Genomic DNA, 23,912 nt, shown 5'->3' on the forward strand with positions numbered 1-23,912 from the left:
GGTTTATTATAGCATGTTTAATTAAAATATCTGATTACTGTCTCCCTCTGGTCCAGGTGCAATAATTGAAAAATGCAATATACAAAACTGAAAACGTATGATCAGAAAATGTGTACCTGTCAGTCACATACTGTTACAATTCTACACAACCGACAAAATGTATTTTTTTGAAATGATCAACAAAAATATATTCACTAGTTTCAGTCCATGTGTGAAGAGCTACAGAAATTGTTAAATGGAATTGCGTCATCACTGGGCAACAGATTTGGCCTTCAACTGTAATTACCTTCTTATCTAGTGGAGAGAGGAGCTGCAGATGTATCTGTGTGCTCGTGACTCTTTGAGGCTTTTCACTGTCTCCGTCACTTCTTTCTTCTCTCTGTCTTAAATGTTTAATCATGCTGGTAACGCTGCCTGAAAAATGTCTCCCCTGCTGTTCTCATAAAGTAAATGTCTTGTTCCTTCTACGATCGCAAAGACAACCAACATTTGCAGAGTGAAATGATCTTTAAATTAGAATACATGTAAGAGTCATCCCCCTCTGTGTTTTACTGTGCAGATTGTAGTGATGTTGACTAAAGATTTGTACCCTCCTATAGAATGTGTCAGAGCAGCTCTGAGGCACAGTGAAATTGGCTGGTTCTGTTCTGCCCAGATTATTCAGCCAGTGTAGCTGCAGCTCACAGGGACTAAAATGACTTTGAACGTCCTGAGATAAACACACCAGGTGAACTGAATGTTTTGTAAAGGTCGGGCTTTGAGCAGAATCCAACTGGAATAAATAATTTAATTGCGTCTGGATTGCTTTTGTGCCCAGACCAGCATTTTATTTTACTCAGAATGAATGCACAATGGCTTATGGGTAAATAAAGAAAGTTGTGTCTGAACGAGAAGATATCTCTCACAATTTATACAAAAATCATAAGTTTCCCAACTCATAATCAGTTGACACAAGACAATACAGACGAACATCGACTGGTTCCTATTGCTCATCAGAAAAAGTTGTGGAAACAAGATGACATCCCAATTTCCCTCCCTAACCCTCAGTGAACCCGGATATTTGCAACTCCCGCTCCTACAACCCCTTCAGCGAAGCTCCAGAAGACTTCAGTCGGATGGAAGAAGACAGGAGAAATGGAAGATTGAAAGAGATAAAGCAGTGGGAGAGCTGAGCACTGCACACCTTGTTAGACACCTTGTTAGAGCTCAGTCAGTCATTATAGGGTCTGCTGAGGCAGGCCTATATAATAATAGAGCCGGTTGGGAAGAAAGCAGGAATAGTTCAGGTTTTTTCATTAGGGCTGGTTTGATGACTGTAGATAAATATATAGAAGTCAGATAAAGAGCTGTTTTAAAGTTCTGTTTTGGAGATGCAGCAAGAAAAGTGGCATAGCTCAAAAGAGTTAAGCACAAGTTGATGCACTGATGCGATATGTGTGGTTGTATGTATATATTGAACATATAATACGTACATATAGCAAATGTTATATTAGATCCAATTATGGTTTCATCCCATAATATATGCCAGTAAAGTCTCAGACTGATAGAATCTTGACTTCTCTACATGTTACATGGAACACACAGCACACACACATAAATCCTCCAACACATTACAGCAACTCTTCCCTACACGCACAGATTAAACCCATAGGAGCAAACCACCTCCAGGCTGGACGTTTGTCATCAGGGTAACCGCAATACATCTTGAAGGAGAGCGGGCTCATGTCAGACATAAATCGTCACGATGACAGGGATAAATAATCGAGTCATGGATAAATGAAAAAAGTTTCTTATTGTTTTTTTTTTCACAGTGTTCTCCTCTGTGAAAGCTCTGTCTTATCAGCACATCCATCCACCCCAATACCCCTGAGACGGACATTACTCTCTATGTACTAAGTCTCAGACGTCCTCCATTGCATTTATGGGCTCTATATACTGTGTGTGTACGTGTGGGCGTGTGTGTGTGTGCTTACTAGCATCTCATAGCTTTGTCTACCCAAACCATTTTACTAATTGATCAGGCATTTTCCATATATCACTCTCTTCTTCTTCTTTAATTATAAATTATAAACAAATATAAAGCATGTATAAAGTATAAAGTCACAAGTCTAGAAATATAAAGTGAAAGGAAAAAACTGTCAGTTTTGTCTCGCTGTACTATTGTAGTTATCATATGCATTGTGACAGCTAAAGCATGTCTTTACCAAGAAATAAACAAAACCTACCTTTAATCAGTGCTAAAGTTCAGAATCAGCTCAAATTATTTTGAAGCAAACCAGGCAAACTCTATGTGACTCAATTGAGGAGGAAACTCAGAAGTTGCAACCGTGTGAAGTGAGTGTGGACGTGTTGCCCTTGAGAAAAGGGGGAGGAATAGAAAAACAAAGATGGTGGAGAGGAGTTGAGGGCGGGAGGTGTGTGGGGGTGGAAAGCTGTGAACTATTAAGAATGACATTGTTCGAATTGATTATGAGCGACTAAAACACAATCACAGCTATGAAGGCAAAGGGCTTAAAAACGCAGGCATGGCCACAGACTTAAGAACGTGGGCAGACGACAAAAACACACAACACGCACACAGACACACACACGCTGCCCCAAGTCAAGGGAAAATTGCTGAGAGAGCCATCTGTCAGAAGTTGCACTAGGAGGTCAGCGTGGTCTTTTTTGGTTTGATATACAGTCTGCATGCAGTCACCTATAACGGGACCACAGTACTGGAGCTGTTCGCTGAATTCGTGTGTGCGTGTGTGTGTGCGTGTGCGTGTGCGTGTGCGTGTGTGTGTGTGTGTGTGTGTGTGTGTGTGTGTGTGTGTGTGTGTGTGTGTGTGTGTGTGTTTTTTTAGAGAGCCCTGGATTTAATCAGACCAGCTTTGTGTTTTTCTCTGATGTTCAGTGCAGCCTCTGTGAGTTCTTCTCATTCTAATCGGAGGGATTCGTAGTTTTTGTCGTTTTTCAGACACCAACAATAGTGTGTTCTTTCTCGCCTCCGTTCGGAATGTGTTTTGAGTTTCATCGTCTGTCTGAGTGCGGGGAGTAGATTCATGTGCACATGCCTCACACAATGTCGTTACTAATCTCCTATTCTCCCATGAAGATTATCTGGATAAGATTTTGAATCAATAGCTTTCGTTCATCACCACGTTTTAAACAAGCTACAGATGTTATGGATTAACTGTATACTGGTGTGTGAATGTGTGTGAAATTTATCTTATTCTTTACAGAAAAAGGTCTTATTACTTACCTTCAGAAATATTGTTATACCAACATGAACATAAAAAGGGGCACAGACCCTTGAGCACCAGTGATTTCACACGTGTGCACACGCCCACGACCCTGACTCCCCGTCGGCTGTTGTTACCCTTCTCTTTTACACAGATTGTATTGATCCATGTATAGGAGGCGGGCGGGGGAAACACAGTCTGTAAATAAGCTCAAAGAAATTTCTGCTGACGCCATCATTTTTCTGCTCCTTTCAACTGTGAAACGGAGGCAGAAGTGCTGATGAGGCTCGAAGAACGGAGGGAAGATGAGGAGGAGAAATATGCGTTTCTGTAATAAGTCCAATGTCAAGCAATTTCTGCATATGGTGCACACACATGCACACTCTTTCACACAGACACACTCGTACTCAAACACTGGGAGTGCAGGAAAAAAGCCCCTGCACTCCCACCTCAGCTATTTCAGGAGGACAAGTCATACAGATGCGACATGCACCCACCAAGAAAAAGACCTGGAGTTTATTGCCACACTTGCCCCAGTGCAACCTGGACCCTCATGACTCTACCTCCATTCTTTCCAGGGAATAATAAAAAAGTGCTCCAAGGCCAAAAAGCAGTCGGTTCTAATTAACATTTACAGGCAATGATGCAGCCACTTGGCTCGAGTGTCTCTGAAGTGAGTGTATGTGAGAGTCTGGTTAATTTCAGGAACATTTTTGCCAACGGACATGTTTAGTTTTTGTGTCACAAACTTGAGAAGAGGTGCACAAAATGCTTTGTACTGTAGGTAGTTTGTGCCCCAGTGGAAGTCGCTGCATCTCCAGAACACAAGAATCAAAATGTGAAGATCGGTCGGGCTTGGTTCGTCACAGCTCATCGGTTACACGGATGCTTTGACCCGAACAGTCAAAGCAAACATGAACAATCCACAGCAAATCAAATAGTGATGCTCTCATGCCGTCCTATAATACAAGACTGACAGGAGCCTGTTTTTTCTTTAGCACCAGAACCAGTTCATCTCTGATGTGTTGGGTCAGAGTCCAGGTCAGAAGTCCGAGAGTCAATTCCAGGTCAGAAAGCAGGACTGTAATTGATGCAGCAGACTTCAAGGTTTTCTTTCACTTACTTTGTGATGACAGACGGTGGAGTCTGAATTAAGCCAGTCACATATCCTGCTGCTCCAAACACTGTGTGTAAAGTTTGTGTTGCTGTTGCAGCGGGAGAATGATTACGTCTGGGTACACCAAGCTTCTGTCTGCACATTAAAGCCTTCCCTGATGAAGTTATTTCTCATACATAACATCATTACAAGCATATAGAGAAGAAGGGAGAGAGAGAGTAAACGAGGGAGACCCAAAGAAAACTGCAGAAAAAATCGATTTGCGAAGTTGCCTTTTCCAATTAATTTCAAATCTCAGCAAAAGGCCATCAAATACCCTCGCCGCTCTCCTTTTTTGTCTTGATGTAAAACACGGACTGTTTTCTATAAAGACAACCAGGCTGAAATGAAATAATGTAACATGTTATCTGTTCTCCCTGCACACACACACACACACATGCGCACGCACACACACACACACACACACACACACACACACACACACACACACACACACATAGAGTAGGTGTAATCAAAGGGAGTCCTCCTCAATTTCTCACCCTCGCTCGCACGCAGACAAAGCCGATATCTACATGAGGCGCACACGCCCAAGTGGAGTAAGAATTTGCATTTCAATCTTTTAAATTGCTCCCTTTTTGAAAATGAGTCGACTTCCACAAGCTCCCTGTGCGATTTCAATATCTTATTTTTCCTCCACGTTGAGGTCAAATTGAAGCTCTTATTATTTTAACACGCATTAAACTCTTGTGGGTTTTCAGCTGAAGTCCATGTCCTCAATGAGTTAAGGACATGCTCAAATCAAAAAACTAAAAATCAGTTCCCTGGTGTCTGGTTTGTGATGTGACTTGTATCTCAAAAGAAAGTAAAGATAGACATTTCTCAGATTTTACGTCTGCACTTTGTTTTCCTCTCTAATGATTTAACAAAGCATCTTACTGCTTTACAAATGAGGTATTTGTCAAACTACGTTTTTCTGTGTTTCGCTTTTAATCCCTCAAGCTGGTTTTCGAATAGGTGACTTTTCTCACAAACACTGCTGGAAAAAAGGTCCAGTTTCAGTTTGATTAAAAGAAAGTTTTCATCATGTTCCATTAAGATTGAACAACTTGAATTGCATACGGTACCAACTTGGACAGATTACTGGCATATTTCCAACTTCTGCAGTGAATTAATAGCATTCAATTTTATTTTGGTCAAAAATCCCCAGCGGAGTAAAATTGTAACTTTTCGAACTTTGCAATTACTCTTATCTTTTTTTTCCCCTCATACTGTATAGTGTAATTAGTCTGTGTCTGAGTTGAACTGTTTTGTTGCCTAAATTAGTTTGTGTAGTTTGGAATTAATTTCACTTAGTTTTTTAGTATTTTAGTACTTTGCTGATAATAACTTTGAGTAAATTGAACAACACCAGGATATTTACTTTTCTTTATAAATATATCCCTTTGTATTTTTACATTTTTAGAGTTCAGTAAAGGTGGACGTGAACCAACCCAGCTGTTGCTTTCCACCTCTTACATATTTAAAAAATAACATTTTAAGAATGATAAAAACTCACAAAGGATTGTATTTGCTATCCCTCTGAAATATGTCTGTGTGTGTGTGGGGCGGGGGGGGGTGCGCTCTTGTCTGTCTGTGTACATGTGTACCCTAACCCCTTGTGTATGCAGGAACAAGTGTACATGTGTGTTCACTCGTATGTTGTTGAGTTACTGTGTTACTATCCAGTACACAGGTGTCTATATGTAGAGCAAATGCCAGCGCCAACAGGGTCCAGAACAATTTGTCAACATCAAAAGTGAATCATTGGCAATATGAAATATTAAAATATTGTTCATGAATATGTATAACTTTATTGGAGCAATTACCATAATACAAACACTCCTCCAGCACATGTTGCACTTTGTGTTAGTGGCAAATGAATTATACAGTAAATCGTATGGATTTATTCTCTTTATGTGAGCTTTGTGTGCAACGCAGAGAAATTACAGCGCTCATCTCCGAGAGCTGTGTCTAGCACCACGCTGCTCAGGGACCACACATGAGACTTAGCTTCCAGCTGCACTATATCGGCTGCTGCAATACACTCTGTATATTGCATCTCCACTCTGTCAAATAACAGTCAGAAATAAATATGGAAAGGATATAGACGTATTTACATGATAGCAGCCATATGTGCACACACAAGAAATGAAAGGGCTGCCGACTCAGATATTAATAACTAGTAAAGAAACAAATAACATTTCCTGTGAAACGCTTACGTACATCAGGTTACCCAGGGAATGATTAGTAGTTTGTCATGTGAAGTGCAATCAAGACATCTCCTGTCACAATCACAAGTTGACAGGCGATTAAATACAACAATCACATTAAACTCCCGTCATTAAAAGTCCTCTTGCTGTCGTGAAATACTGGAAATGCACTTATTTAGACATTGCATTCTTTCAAGGACAACTTTCTCACCTAGGTAGAGTTGTTAGAATTTAATGAAAAACATTACATTTCATGTTAAATAATACATATATAAATACACTGTAACCGAACCCAAAAGTTAGCGAATTAAGCAACATTTTCCGCTGATCCTAGTCCTTTGGTGTGTGAGTGTATGTGGTGCATGAGTGTGTGTTCATGCTTTAATGAGCCTCATCATTACCATTGCTTTTCCTGTCTTCTCTCAACCTCCTTTGACTTCATCATCCTAACCATCCCCCAGAAACCCTAAAAAGTACCACAAACACAATCACACAACCTCACCACTCCACTCTTCCATCATGTTTTGATGACGGGGTCTTTCAGTAAATCAGAGTGCATGCTGGGCAGGGAGATACCATTAGACGCAGCTCAGGAATGTAAACTTGACGCATCTTACTCAAATCCACAATATTACTGGCCCAATAGATCCCCATAGTGCTGGCACTTGATGGCTTGAGAAAAAAAAAAAAATTGCTAACCACATGCGAAAGTCCCTCTTCGCTTTGGCTGATAACCAGGAGCATTAGAAGTGGCACATGCACAATGGAGAGATTGAAGAGCAGGAAGGGCGCTGGCAGAGGGATGTCTGCACTCTGTCACCCTCCTCCTTCCTTTCTCTATTCTCTCACTTTTTTCCCTCTTAAGCCCTGGGCCCAACACCGTAATGTGTTCCCAAGTTTTTTTAATAATCACTGGGACACCGTCAGTCGAGTGTGTTTGTGGTGCTGGAGGAGAAATAGATGATAAAAAAACTAAATTAAGTAACGACTCATGCAAGTCATCAGGTGATAGAAGGTTATAACTGGAGGCGGTGAAGGTGCTTGCTCAGTGGTGAGATTTGAAGCTTCACAAGAAAGTCACATATAAATAAAACCCTCCTGGATGTGCCCACTGCTCGACTGGCTTCAAAGGCGCTCTCATCTGGAGCTACCTTTAACTGCACCATGTCAACAAGGGTGGAGGGGGGAGAGAAAGAGTGGAACAGCAGATGAGTGGAGGAGTGAGATCTGTAGAAAGGACAAGAAGTGAGAGAGGGAGGCAGGGCAGAGAGACACAGTGGATGTGTTTGATGGAGATGAATTGACTGCTGGAATAATTTTGTGCACCGAAATTTCCATGAAACAACAGCTCTTTTATCAACCAATTTTCCAGCCGGTTTTTTGAGTGTCCCAGTTGAATTCACTAAAGCTAATATATCTGTGTGTGTGTGTGTGTGTGTGTGTGTGTGTGTGTGTGTGTGTGTGTGTGTGTGTGTGTGTGTGTGTGTGTGTGTGTGTGTGTGTGTGTGTGTGTGTGTGTGTGTGTGTGTGTGTGTGTGTGTGTGTGTGTGTGTGTGTGTGTGTGTGTGTGTGTGTCTTTAAGAGCTTTTCCAGTATTTACCCGGACCTCGTCTGGACCAACCTGGGGTGTGAATTGTACTATATATCTGTCAGTTGTGGACATATATACCCCCCCCCCCCCCCCCCCCCCCCCCATCCTTAAGCTCGATACTTCCAGAGCTGTGAAATAATTAAATTTTCCGGATTTTTGTGAGAAAACCGTTGCATCATCTTGTGGAAAGATTGCAGTGATCACAACTGGGAGCTGACATCATCTCCTTTCCTCGTTTACAAAGCCATAAAGAATGGCTCTGTACTTTCATCCAAGAAAATTGGAGTCTGACGCTGAAGAGATGCCTCACAGTAGATATCAGTGGGAATGTAGATTTTAAAAAGTGATGGTACGCTTGATAGAAGTGGATTTACCAGAGCCTTGGACTGACACTGTTTACCCTCCTCATTGTCTGAAGTATAGTGTGAAAGGAAAGTGGAGCATGGGACTGATTATTCAAACATGCTGCTGCTGACATTATTGTGGGATGAAATCACAGAGCACAGGTCCGCCCAAGTGGACGCCTCCAGCACCTCTCGCCACACTTCAGCACAACAAACGGTTGACTGATGGTGCTTGTGTACATTGGCAGCATTGAAAGTATGGAGGCAATTTGTTCTCATCATCTATTTGTCCAATCACCTCTTCCAGCAATTGACCCATTTTGGTGTTTAAAAGATAGCATGTCAAAGCATTACATTCCCAATATGCATTCAGAACAGTTATAAACTTCCTGATCTTTGAATTCCAGTTGTCATCTGGTAAATGTCTTGCTTATTACCTTTTGTACTCACTCCCAATTTCTTTGCAACACATACAGTGGCAATGAAACAGTGATACAACCAGTATTTGTGCATTACTTAATACTGAATAAAGGGAGATAGAAAATTTGAATAATGTCAGAGATTGTAGTGTGTGGGCATCTTCACCAGTGCAGTGGTGCAGGGTTTCTCTCACATTTTTGTAACTGGATTCATTTTAGTAAAATTAGTAAAATTTCAATAAAGGCTTTGTAATTGCCCTTTCAGGATGAATGAAAACATTTAAAATATCATAACAAATGACTGCTATTAAAAGAGACAACTACAGATTGATCACTAAATAAGGACGTTTTGAAATAATACAATTTCCTTCAAAATTCTCCCCCAAAATATCACTCTATTTAGATAATAAATCATTACCATGTGAAATTGGAGGAAGATGAGAAAAAACCAGCACAAATGACACTGACACGAATCAGGAAATAGGAAAAGGAGTCTGTCGGCCAGCTCATACCGTAGCAGTCCCACAGCCAAGAGAGCAGGCAGACTGCCAGGCAGACAACCAGCTGTCTAATGAATCAATCACTTATGTAGACATCCTGTAACTCAGTGACTCATTCAATCACAAGGTTGGCAGGAAGTGTAGTGGCAATTAAGCTTTGCTAACAATTGTGAAAAGAACGGTGACCTAGAAGTTTGGGGATAATTAGGCAAGAAAAATACTTAACAATCTGAAATGTATCTGCAATGTAGTCCATGTAATTTTGAGTAATTGGCCTCCCATCATTCGTCAACCACTGTAGGCTCCATTTACTGACGTTTCTGAGATTTAGTTTCCCCCCTTTGAGCTGTGTAAAAAATAGAGACATGCTGCCTGCTTTCAGCTGCTGGGTAACACTGCAGAGAATGTGGGGAGAGGCAGGAAAGACAAATTCCCAGAGATGTATATCGATGGGACACAATATGGTGTCTTTTGAAGCTGCTGCTATGGCTTCCCAAAAAGTGGTTTCATGCTTACTGTGCCTCCTCCAGAATCCATTCAAATTCACACGTGCAAGCCAAGAGACATACATGTTTTGACTGTGAATGTTTGAGGATTGCACAAACAGGAAAGTTAAAAGTGTCTTAAAGTTGCTCTTTTATTCTGATTTCCCCAAAGAGGTGTTAGCTTATAGCGTTACTCATCCTGATTAGCTTCATTGAACAAGTGTTGTAACAGTATGTTCACTATGTTGTTACTACAATGGGCAAGACAGGGGTATTTTATCTGTACGTAAACAGTTATACTGACCCCTTAGCAGCTAATCAAATTTCCCTAACCCTGCCTATATATTCTTCTAAAGGAAGGCTTTTAGGGAATGACTGGACTCAACGTGCAACCACAGAAGAGACATGAGTATGGTAGATATAAAAATGTATTTACAATAACAAAATGTGCTGACGAAGTAAATATTGCAAGCTGTGCTACAGCAACAACAGAGGGAGCTGACACGCAAGGAATACTTAAGAGTCTTTGATCCAGAGAATCTGCTACTGAGGTGCAGAGTGTTCCAGGACAGAGCAAGGCAGAGTGGCCGGACCGCTCATGGGCAGAGAGTGCTGACGAGGGGAGTCGGTGGGTGAGTGCTGAGAGGAGTTAATTAACCGGAGCGCAAGAAACAACAGGTTAATATAAAGAGGGCAGGCAGGGGACATAAAGACAGATCTAACTAGAATGGCACTCAATGGAGCGCATACCTCTGCCAATGGCCAACAGGCCCGTTAAATTCACATTACGTGGCCTCAGCCTTACGTGGCCTCAGCTCAGGGGTTTCAAACGAGTTACACGTTTGAAACCCCTGAGGAAACCACACTTTAAACTGCAGGATATTTGGAGTGCTACCTAAATGGAGACATAATATATTAGTCCCATAATTGTGTCTGTCCTAAAAATTACTGGATCTGGACCCCTTTGTTCTGAATCATGCCAAAATTGAATTGGGTTCCTCCTTGGCCCATCCTCCCATCCTGGGATCCATCCAGGTAATTATGCAGACAAACAGACCAACCAAAACACAAACAATCAGACAGACAGAGGATTCAGATCAGGTGCTCAGTACACTTGCTGCAGGAGAACGGAGGCCACGCCCCCGGACAGGGACACACACAGACAGGAGCAGCAGACAGAATGAGTGCAAGCACAAACACACATGCAGGCGTAGATCAAATAAAAACAAAACACAAAAGTAAACAGAAGAGTCCACCGTCCCGACAGGCATCGTTACTCAGTGTCAGTTGAAACCTCCTGGTGAGTTCAGACCGTGCTGAAGCTGTGTGTCAACAGGACCTCATCTTTTTCTCCACACTGTTATTTATCCTCATGGAGCTGTTGACAGTATTGGAAGAGGAGGTTTTCTTTAAAATAAATAACATGTGTGCATACATGTTCACTGACGCTGATCTGCCTGTTCTCCTCCTCAGTCTTAATAAAAACATCTGGTTTGATGAACAATGGTTTAGGCAGCGCACAAAAGGAACGATGCTTCCAATGAGACACATTAGAGATGAGCTGATAGATGTTTTTTACAGATAAGGGGCGTGTGTGTGTGTTTGTGTTTGTGTGTGTGTGTGTTTGTACTGCTGTGTCCATATTTATTGTCCCTTAGCTGACAAAAGAAAGACAAATATACAAACAGTTGCCGTTTATTTACACACTGTTTATGTTAGATAATCTTAAGTTGGCCATAAAAGGACCACATAAGAATCCTTCCCTCTTATTGTCAACAAAATATTACACAGTGTCATACAGCAACACAATGTAGTATGATAGTTATAAGCTCCAATTAAGCCGTCCTTTAGATCGTATTCTAAAAGATCTCGCTCTTTTTGTTGCGCTCTCTCACAGACACATATTCAGAGCAGTACATAAAATGACCTTTTCAAAAAGTCTGTTGTAGTTGATGTGAGAGTAAGAATTATAAAACAACCAACAAAAGTCTGCTCACCTACAATTTTTTGGGGACATGCAAAGTGGAGTAATTTTTCCCAACTGTGTTAAATATTTTATAAAAGTCTCTTGTGCAGTGAGAAATCTACATGAAAATTGTTCTGAAACTCAACAATAGACTTTTCTCTGGTAACGTAATGGCTCGTCCCTGGATGTTTCCTATGAAACCCCAAATACCCTCTGCAGGTGGAATGATTCACAAAGGTCATGTTTTAGAAGCTATTGAAGTCAATGATAATGAAGTCACGGTTTCACTTACATTTGGACATTTCTCACAGCCCACATTATGAGAAGAAATGCATCTGTGCCTCCTGGTTGCAGTTATCCTTGGAAAAGATTTAATTCATCTTCCCACAGTCAAATCTGCAATAGTTTCTCATGAATAATTAACTGAATGAACTTAGAGAAAATATTTGCAAAAGCGTTATATTTAAATAGATGAGGCTGTATTCTAGGTTTTCAGGTTCTGCAAACTTTATTTACTTTCAGCAAAAACGTTATGTTTTCTTCCCAGTTTGTTTGTTTGTGAGTAGGATAACATTGGAAAACCCATTCAATCTTGGTGAGGATCTGGATCAGGGGGCGGATCCAGAGATTTCTATAATCTATGATTTCTATTTTCATTGACATCTAAGAGAATTATTGCTGGATCTTGATGAAAAAAGCCACACATGTTTAGGTAACATCTATGAGTGTGTGTAATTTTTAGCAGTTTGATTGAATTTAAAGTTACCGGTGGGCCTTAGCGGAGGGCTTCGCTCTACTGAGTGAAATCCTAGTTGATAAAGGCAAAGATATTTTAAATTAATTTCTAGATTTACAAAGCACACTAGAAGACTGAATGGCCCATTGAAATATACATCTTGAGAAAGTGAATCTGAATAAAAATACACATAAAGAAAGCATCAGTCCATAATGAACAGGTCACAGTTCAGCTTTTGCCCTTTTGTACTGTGCATTTTGTTTGTATCTATGTTATCTGATGAATCTTCAAAAAGAGGAGACCTGATGAAATAAATGGCAGGTGATATGAAATAACTAATTCCATTAACACAGTTAATGTCAAACCAATCTTCAAATCAATCTTCAAATCAGAAAACTAGACCGGCTCTTGGAGAAGGTAACACCATATGTTGCCATGTTGGATCAGTCTGCTTAGCTAGCTCTGCTCCAAAATGCAATGGGTCCTTCCTTGGGTTATGCTGCACCCCTTCACATAACTTCATGGAAATCAGTGAAGTCGTTTTTGCATAACCCTGCAAAGAGTCAGTCAAACTGCCAACCAAACATAACCTGAGTCATTCTACAAAGAGTCCGACAACAAAAAGAAAAGACCTGTAGGAGAAATATATACTGGCAAATACGGCTCAAGGATCCTTTGTATAATTGTGCTATATATCTGAATAGAATATACATTATATACCTGTTGTGGTAAAACCTGATGTCAACAACAAGCACAACCTCTGAGAAAGATGCAGTAAAACCCAGAGAGATAACACAGTTGAATTAAATCAAATGCTCTCAGCCATGCAGAAAAAAACGGGGCCTGAAAGGAAGTTGGCAAAAGCAAGACTACAGTGGAGGAAGAGAGCGAGATAAAGGGAACTTGAGATTATGTGGGTGTCACATACATTATTGAGTCTGGGCTGGAGGAGTTGGTGTTGGTGGGAGCCGCTTTAACGGTGACCCCCCCCCCCGCTACAAGGATGAATGGGGCTAATTTCTGGCAGGCTTCAATAAAAGGCAGCGAGGAAAAGCTTCCACGCTGCGAATCAATCGTCCCACTTTGTGTTTGTGTGCATTTACCCAAATATGTGTAAACACAAACTTGTCGGTGTTTATTATGACGAGGTACGGCACCCTATCTGAGAAGAAAAGCAGGATAAATGTGTGAAATATTTATCTATTTATTGTGAAGGCCGGGGTCAGAGTGACAGCCACTTTCCAAGCTCATGGAAAGCAGAAGGCAGTTCGCTTCTTTACTGTAGCACAACAAGACTTCAGAGGACAAGGCGATAAAAGCTGTTTATAACACGAGACGGGGATAAAGAGCTTTTATATTTGTGGCCACTTTTCATCCTAATGTGCTCCAGGCGGCATTAAATCCTAATGGGACGGCCTGACAACATTTGTGCAATCTTTTGCTAAAAAGACGCGTTTCACGTTTAATTTATTGCAACAGCAGGCTACATTTTTTTGACTTGTGTTCAAAACACCGGTGCCAGATGGTGTTGTTGAGAGTGACTGTGCAGTAAGACGTATCCGGAGCTGACGACAGGCTGCACAGGCCACTGTTATCTCAATATATGAATATTATCATATCTCAAAGATCCTTCTGATGCATTTCGGAGCAAACTCTAGATCTAAATCTCAATTCTCCATGTGAAGATCAGATCGGTGCCAAAGCCTCAGACCAGCTCTGTTAATCCAGAAAATAATCTTTCAGGATGTGCTCTGCTGTTTTATCAGCTTTCTCCCCCCTTGCAGCAGAGAATCGCTTCTTTTTCATAGGTTTTTTCGTCTTCTCTGTTCACATGCTTGACATCTCTCTTTCTTTCTTTCTTTCTTTCTTTCTTTCTTTCTCTCTTTAAAGGTGGAGAGGTACCCTACACCACCCTGGCTACGAGGATGATGATGGGCTTCTGGTGGATGTTTGCTCTGATCGTAATCTCCTCGTACACGGCCAACCTTGCAGCTTTCCTCACCATCACACGCATCGAGAACTCAATACAGTGAGTATCCATCAGATTTTGTCCTCTGTTTTTCGTGGTGCCATGGTATTCACTGCAGGTACACTATTGCACATTCACACAGACATAGCCAGTTTTCATGCTAACATACAATATACCATTTCATATGCAATGCAAGCGGCACAGCGGATGTGACAAAACGAGACTCGACACAGCGCAAAGTAACACAACACAACAGAGCATTAATGCAGTGAATGAGCAGCCTTTTGGTCAAAGCCGCCAATGTATTCTTGTGAGTCCTGTGTTACATGCAGAGAGAGGGAGAGAACAGGGCAAAGCAGAAGTGAGAGGAAGCAGTTTTTTGCATGTTCCTTTCCAATTGGATGCAGGGAATGAATCAAGGTAACAGGCAAAATCCTTCCCCCTAATTACTGTGCTTCCACACACATGTGAAGTAACACACACAAACACACATGCACTTTATTTGCCTCAGCTCCGTGCCCTCTGTTTATCTCTGGCTGTGATAATGTGCTCGCCAGCTTCTCTCCTGGTGGCACCAGGAAACGCTCATCTCTCATTGGACTAATCAGTGCGCCGGAGCATCCGCTATGCCCGGCAGTGCCACAGTTAATTGTGCTTAGCTTTGGAATAAACAACATTTATTTCTGTAAATCTAATCACTAGCTTTTTCCTAATGTGTTTCCGTCACTTTGTGTCTCTGTCGTGCTCTTTTCTGCTTTACCTTTGATTCCATTCACTCTTCTTTGTTTGCAGTTGTTCTGTCCGTCAGAAAATTAATGAATAATCAATTTCTTATTTGCTTTTGTTTGTCCTGTTTGTAAATTTTTTCCCCTGTCAACCACAAGTGCCTCTCAGTTTGCCGCCTCATTCAGCATCTATTTAGCTAATTAAGGATTTCCATTAATTTTAATTTGGTATTTTAATGTGTTGACTCTTCTGGGGTAATTACACCTTCACAGCGGCACCCTCACGGCCCTGGGTCTCTAAAGTTGGGTGTTGGGAAGAGAGCGAACACACCCAAAATAACCTAACCTCAACAGCTTAACACAACCTTCATGGAAGCATGAACTTTTATGTATTTATACTTTATTAACATTTTACGCAGACTGAATAAAAGTGAATGCATTTACAGTATGTGTCACTGATTAAGGGAGTGAATTATATAAGTATGGAAAAGCACAAGCAAGTTAATGCACCGGCAGGAAAGGAAGAGTCGGGCAGGGGAAAGTCTCAGTGAGCCGTCAGGACAGACAAGGTTTTGAAGTATTAATGCCCTTGTTTCATCCTGGAAATGAAATAACAAGTGAGCGTTCAGAACCCTCTCTGGACTATTTCACGCTTGGATGTTTCCCCTCAATTTCTCTCTGAATCCTAGAGGAAAACAGTGAGGAATGGCGGCGCAAAGTGGCAAAGAGACGGAGCAAAAGAGCAACAAAGTGAGAGACATGAACGCCATAAACATTATGAAGTGGAAATGAAGAGAGGGAGCACATGCAGAGGAATGATTGAGAAGGAAAGTGGTGAAGAGAAGCAGAGGGTAGGATACAGAATAGAACGAGAGAATGCAGAGGAGCAAGGAAACACAGAGAGGAAGAGTATTGGGTGATGAGTCAGAAGGAGAAATGAATTTAAAAAGGTAAGAAAAATGGCAGCACCTGTCAAGAAAAGGAAGAATAAAAGAGGATGGACTGGACATGATGTGAAGATTGCAAGACGGACAGTGTTTGAGGATATAAAGATTATTTTCCTGGTCCCATCTCATATAAAAGATTTAATATGTTATCCTTTCTAAAATGTCCCAAATAAAACCAATCAGATGTGTTTTTTCATGCTTGTGTGTACATGCGTGTTTGTGTGTGTGTGTGTGTGTGTAGTCTTATGTCGGTGGGTCACATGACGCTATCCACCGTTCATGAGAAAAGGATTGTCACTGCCCTGCCCCTGCTTCTGCTTAGTAAACAAAAAGGATTCATTTATTTATTTTCAGAAAATGTAGCAGTTGTTAGTGACCGAAAATAACATAAAATGATAACGAAGCAAAATCAGATTTGATGGACTGTGGCTGGTTCCTCATTTGTAATTTGCTTCGGGCAAAAACATTTCCCATATCACTACATTTAAATGTGAAGTCTCACTTACTGCAGCAGTGGAGCATTTGTTATATTAATACAAAATAATACATAAACTAGCATATTTTGTGAAATGACAGGTTACAATCTCTTCCAAAATGCACATAATTAAAAATCAAGTCATTATCAATGGAGCCTGCGCAGCACTTATAATCAGCCTATGCTAACCATGTTTGCCTGCTACATAGCTTAGCTGCACATAGATGCTTGTTGTTATTGGTGGATGTCTGCGCTGCTTCAAAACTGTTGATGCATTAGCACATTTACGCAAATTCATTTCCCTCCAGGAGCACAAAGCCAAGGTCATCTTTGTTCTCTAGCATCTGCAAAATTAGCAGCTCATCGAACTCCTGAGGTTACTCAGCAACCTAAGTCAATCCAGCATAATAGAACAATTATTTGAGAAACGTATGTTTAACCTTGAGTACAGTTCTCCTAAAGATTTGAATCATTTAATATTTGCTAAGATTGCTTTAAAAGCATATTGTTACGTACAGCTTTCAACAATCGACATAAACGGATGCACACATACTCAAGCCAAGTTTATTTTTGAAGCACAGCCAGAGTTGACAAAATTGGTAATGAAAACAGGAAGAGAAGCAAAATAATGAAATAGAATAACTTAGAATAAAAAAAATGTTTTTAGTTTAGAACATTGGACAAGATGGAGAATATCCCCTGTTTGTTTGAAGGTCTCCAGCACTAGTTCGGATGCTAATCACCAGTTGATGGTTCTTACTGACGACCAGCGGATGTTAGGGACATATCTTCAGTTGTGTACCTTAGGGTCATCAGGTGCTATATATTATGAATGGTAATCTCAGAATAATGAAACATTTTAAAATAATATTCTGTAATGGTGATGATCTCTCTCAGGCCTTTCTCTCTTACTGTGACCCTGTCTCACTCCCTATCGCTCTCTCTCTCTCTCTCTCTCTCTCTCACACACACACACACACACACACACACACACACATATACTGACTACTTGTCATGAGATACATTCAGCTGCTGTTTCACTCCATTTACCTGCTCATTGAGCTGCTTAGGGGGAATATAATTGGTTGCGAAATGAGCCAGCACGCACACAGGACGTAAACACAAGTGGCTGTGCACACACACTCAAACACACACACAGGCATTAAATTCACATGAGACGTCACAAAAAGACAATTAAACACATGATTCATGTATGCAAATCGACATGATATAAATCAAACATTAATAGATCAGGAGAAAACCAATGTAGGTGTCTTAATATTAAAACTCAGATATTTAATAGTGTTTGGAGACAAATACTGTCCCTCCCTGTTTTCAGAGATACAGTAAGTAAATTCCAATGCCGGTGCATTTCAACTTCAGCAGTGGCAGTTCTTATAGAGTTCGAACAATGCGCAAGTCTTTGCGAAAACTTCAGTTATATAAAAGGAAGAATATTCTTTTGAATTTTTCCTCTTTCAACTTTAGAGCATTTAACTTTAGAGTTTGAGCTTTAGTTTGTCTATTGAAAGCTGAATCTGATCTGCATCTCAATTTGAGGCTGCGTAGTTTCAACCTCTGTGGGGAATGACAGTCGGGCCGGGTCTGCCTTCATTCACAAGCTGTTAAGGAGCCCATGATAAGGACACCGGGATGCTATGCACATAAATTATCCTGTTACCTTATTTTGATATTCAATTTAACGTTTAATGGGTCACGGTGGACAGAGAGTATATTACTTTACAATTTAACTCCAGGTTCAATCAATCAAAAAACAGATTGTAACCACTCCCCAGAGACCCATCAGGGCTCCTTCCAATAAAAACAGAGGTCAGCTGGGGACTCACTCACACTTTAGATTTTCTTACTGTCTCTTCTTCTCTTTCTCTTTTTAGGTTCACAACTATCTTCCTTCCATTTCCTGTTTTATTTTTTACCAATTTTCTTTGAGTAACTTCTCTTGCAGCATATTTGACTTTGTCTTCAAGCGAGTTGTGGCAAGTTGCCCACAACAATTGTGCCAGAGAAGTTTGGTTTTCCGTTTTTTCCCTTTTGTAACCATTACCACGTCTTCTCTTGGAACATGTTTGAATGTTTTGTGTCATCCTGACAACCTCAATGTCTTTTAGAGGTTCATTGTCGTCATCAGTACCTGTTCTAACATAGCTCGTCAGAAGTGTGTTTGCTATAGGCCTATTCCTGACAGCCTGAACAAGGGACCAATAGAGCCCAAAGTGAAGAGTCTGTTGTCATGCCTTAAACCCTGAAAGAGCTAGGATCTGGCTGAATCTCTTTTCTAGACAACCAGTGAACCTTCCATTTCATTCCAATTCAACGTAAGCTTCCTGGCCCACCAAGTTTTGCTTTGGGTTCCAGTCAATGACATCCATTTTTTTTTAATCCTGCTAATAATGATTTGATTACGAGAGTTGTGGTCCTTGTGGTCATATACGTTAGCACATCTAAGCATTATCACCATACAACTGCACCCTAACATATTGTCTGCCATCGTTTCCCAACTTGGCACATTGCTCATTTCATTACCAACCAGAAGGCACTTACAGACAGTCTACTTTGGCTTCATCATATTTTACACACTCATAGATATCAGAGCCCGTTCTATCCCTGCTTCTTTTTCATAAAGATCCACGAATGATTATTTTGGAAATTGTACAAAAAAAAATCACAATATTAAATGAAAAAGTAAATAGTAATTAATTGCTGATTTACCCTGTTCTTGTCTTTGAAATTGCAAACAAAGATTTATCGAATAGATATTCATGGCTTCATATCTGAGTCTGATGTAAATTTGCTCCAGTAGGAGCTGATGACCCTTTAACAAGTGCGTGTATTCAATAACAGATGTACCCACTGGATACTTGACTCTAACCTGTATGCAAATGTCTGATACCCCTTTTCTCTAATCTGCATTTTTTTGTCTTTGTAAAAATCTTCTCTTATGTCTGTTTTCTGTGTGTCTCTCTCTGGCTCCTACACATTGCAGCAACCATTAAATAACAAGAGTCACTGCTGAGTGAAACCAATTCACACAGCGGGAAATCCTGGTCAGAGAGTGTTCACAGGGAATGGGTTGGGAGGAAGAGGAGAGTATCAAGGCCTCAGATTAATTGACAGCAATAAAAGATTCATGTTCGTGGCAAAGTTCAATAAAATCGTCCTTTTTCCCCCTCAAAGCCAGGGAGAGAGTAAAGCGTGAGAGAGAGGAATAAAAGGAGTGAATTTATTATTGCGTGTGTGTGTGTATGTGTGTATGTGCATGTTTTCGTCTTAGAGAGCAGCCTTGTAATAATTCTAACCGTGCTTAGATATTTGTATTTGTGCCCGTTATTAAACCTGTTTGTGGATGTAGCACAGCTGAATTAATGAAGTAGGATTCTCTACACTTGTTCTTCATTTAACAGGACATGTTCAGAGTTTTAGGGCTTATTTTTTCATACATAAATGTGTCTCTCAAAGCAAGGGTAGCATGTAGCAGCCATTCAACAAACAAACAGTAATTAGCTCCTGTGATGGTTCTTTATTACATTTCTTAATGGCCAAACTCTTTGAGAGGCAACCTGGGCACTGTTGTGTTATAATTAACAATCGCTCCTGAATTCCCCCAGAGAAGGCGATTTATGGGTGAAAGTTAGAACACAAGAGAAATAAAGAAAAAGATTTAAATGACAGAAAACTTTTCTCATTTCAGACGGATTAAGCTTTTTATTGTCTCCACTTCTTTAGTCATGGCCCCCTTTTTTTTGATTTAATACTAGATGTCAGGGCAAGGTTTCACCACCCGATTCCCCAAGTGATTTGATTTCCAATTTGACTTGATATTGATTTGATTAGGGATATTTCATATTTTACAATAACAAATTAGTTAGAAGTTAATAGATAAGATGTTACATATTCTCAATGAAATGTTCTAACTGGTTTATAATAAAATGTTTACATTAAGAATTATGCTTCAAGGATAAAGTGGTACAGGAATGAAGTAAGGTCAGAATGATGGAAAGATAGAGGGAACGAAGGAAGGAAATTCAAACATGATCCGCTACACTAAAGTTGCTTTTATTTTACATGACCAACAAGTATCAGTATTTTAAGTGCCCTGATGTGGTGGACAAATGCTCTCTGCCAGGTCAAGTAAACAACCATTTCAAGTTAACAAATCCAATATATTAACAGTGTGCAGCAGCGGTGGGGAACCTCCGCCCTCCGGGCCTTACACTGCCCACATCGCAATCTGATCTGCCCTGTGCTGGCTGGGACGTACCATTGAGCTTTCAGAGCGATGAAGAGCAGAAGGCTCAGGACTGTGTGTTGCTGACGCATTAAGCTTCAGAGTTTATGGTTTTCCTGCACTCTGACCTACCGTGATGTCACATTATTACCCTTTAAATGCCATTGCCGACGTCATGTCACCTTGAAAAGAGAAGGGACACAAAGTGGTAGCAGTGTGTTGCTGCTGAAAACAGAGTTTGAATTGATTTACTAACTCTACTCACTTGTCTATTTCTAGGTCTCTTCAGGATTTATCTAAGCAGACAGACCTTCCTTATGGCACAGTGCTGGACTCTGCAGTCTATGACCAGGTGCGCTCCAAATCTATGAACCCCTTTGAGAGAGATCCCATGTACTCCCAGATGTGGCGGATGATCAACCGCACCGGAGGAGGGGACAACAATGTTGAGGAGTCAAAAGAAGGCATCCGCAAGGTAGGTCTTTTATTTTTCTGCATTTGCATCAGAGGATTCCACTCAGTAGAGTCAGGTCTTTATTTACCAACATTTAACGTTGTCATTTTGAACAAACCTAGATTTTGGTTGTTTTGTGAAATGACATATTTTCAGTCATGGTTATGCTAAAAGTCAGAACCAGCCACAACATATTGCTGCTAATGGACAGCAGCTGCTAAAGGGGCCACAATGTATGCAGGTGGGCCAATTATATGAAAATAAAACAAGACATGACAATAAAATGTACGACTGAATATAATCTGTACAGATCAAAACAAACTGAAGACAGTGACACTGAATAACAGGATTGTGATTTTTTGTCGTCTTCTCAGAGTTCATATGAAAAATATTCTCAGTGGTCAGACAACGGACACAGCATTGGTTTTTAGTACTTATGGTTAATTTGTATTGTTATATTGTATTATTTGCCTTTTATTGTCATTGTACAGCACTTTGGTCAGTTATGCTGTATTTAAATGTGCTCTATAAATAAATTTTACTTACTTACTTACTTATATGACCAACATCCATATGTGATTCCTGTTTCAGTGAGAAGCACATTTCAATCCTCCCTTGTTTACTGTTAGTTCTGGTTCTTTGAGCAAAGCCACACAAAAATTGCTCAGAAACAATAAAGACTTCTACTACAGTGCCCCTCCCCTCCCAGCCTAAATATTAAGTTATTTACTCAATAGAAATGATCAAATACAAACCATTCCAGTAATACATTTCTAGTTCTTTCTGCATTTAATACATGGAGGTAAACGTGTACACACTCAGACCTGTGGGGACCTGCAACTCAGTCTACAGGGCCGTCTGTTGACTGGGGATAAAGCTATCAAAGCGATGTTAATGATACACAGGTAACATACGTATGGTTAGATACTTAATTCCCCTGGTGATTACCCAGCATTATAAATACCTGACTGCTGCATCTCATTTGCAAGCCCCCCGCTCTCTGTTTGCATCGCCCGCTCTCCTCCAGTCAGTGTCTCCCTCTCCTTGAATATATTAGACTTGAGCTGGAGCCAGCGTTGGAAGCGTTGCAAGTCTTGGGAGGAGTGATTAAAGTGGCGGGTGGTGTTTTTAAAATGATGAGATGAATACAGCACATAACCACATGTAAGCACACAATTATTAGTGCACACTCACATACATTGCTTGTTGGCAGAGTTGTATGTATTTAATAGTGATTCTAGAATCATGAACAAGTCAGTCTGTCCTCTATCCTCTGAGCTGTCATGTATATATCGTTTTAATAGTATCTGATTGATAATTAAGAAGTCAATATAGAATATCCATAATTATCGTGTTATGTTCCTTATACACTACTAACCACAGATTTTGTATGAAGATGAACACCTTTAAATTTGCTAAAAGTGAAGCCAACTCCTCTTGATTGCCCCCTGGTGGTTTGCTGTCATCATAAAATATCTTAAACCCTGCCTTCCCCATGTTAATGGATCGGACATGGAAAAAAACGCATGTATCGGCGGGGGTCGAAGCCGCTCCTCCACACCACGCTTATTCACATAGCGTACACTCTGGCTACAAATAATGTCATAAACACAATATGGCGGCACCTGTGTCCAAGATATCAGGACAACGTATGGTTCAAACTATTTGTGTCAACACTGTCATATTAGAGAGTAGTGCGGGGTGATCTCCGACCACTGTTGGTAGTTGGTGCACAGACACCATTAAAAGAACAGGTCTTGATTTTTGCAGCACTTGCCGCTCAGGCCAACTAGACCAAGGTTTCCTATTGATTTGGTACAAGGAGGTTGTGGGGTCAAATCAGTACCACTCTGTGTTTCCTGCAGCTGTGAACAAATAGCAGCTTAAAGGTGAGCGTGGCATCACAGCAACAGTGATAACCAGGGAACCACTGGGGCCTCCTTTGTGAAGCAGAGCCGACCCTTCAGACACAATGTGCTGATTGCGTGTGCTCAAAGCGAGAACAAGGCCCGAGGCGCTCTATGCTGTCTGGGAACTTTAAAGTACATTGCCCGCTAGACTGGGCTGTTGCAACTTCAGGTGGAGGGCAAGTCCCCTGCTTTATCAAGCTTATGTTCACAAGTTAGCTTTGCACTATAGTATTAAGTAAAAGTGCTGAGTAATTTATAAATACATGTGTCAGCAGAAACACCAAGGGAAATAGGAACATTGGGTATGAGTAAGAGAATAGTCGTCCTGTGGCTATAATACATTAAAATGTGTTGCAATTACTGTAAAACATGTCCAGGAGCTATATGCTAAAGGGGGGTGGATTGTTCACTGATGAGACTCGATGCTCAATGATCATGGCGTCATATGAGGAAAACAGATTTTCAGTAGCAGCAGAGCGTGAGCAGGCAGGAGAGACAGCAGAGAGAGCTGGATGAAGGGCTGGTCATGAACAGGATGGAGAGAGCATCTGTTTT

The 23,912-nt window shown here is 40.7% G+C and overlaps 1 protein-coding gene across 1 annotated transcript in view; it reads left to right on the plus strand.

The window, feature by feature from the left end:
• Positions 1 to 23,912, plus strand: part of grid2 (glutamate receptor, ionotropic, delta 2) — a 425,270-nt gene that overhangs the window by 348,800 nt on the left and 52,558 nt on the right. The window contains exons 12-13 of the mRNA XM_062385076.1: positions 14,522 to 14,660; positions 21,273 to 21,468. Of these exons, the coding sequence (XP_062241060.1) occupies positions 14,522 to 14,660; positions 21,273 to 21,468 (335 nt within the window). The remainder of the gene's footprint in view (positions 1 to 14,521; positions 14,661 to 21,272; positions 21,469 to 23,912) is intronic.

Source organism: Platichthys flesus, chromosome 3, assembly GCF_949316205.1.
Source record: "Platichthys flesus chromosome 3, fPlaFle2.1, whole genome shotgun sequence".
Taxonomy (NCBI): Eukaryota; Metazoa; Chordata; class Actinopteri; order Pleuronectiformes; family Pleuronectidae; genus Platichthys; species Platichthys flesus.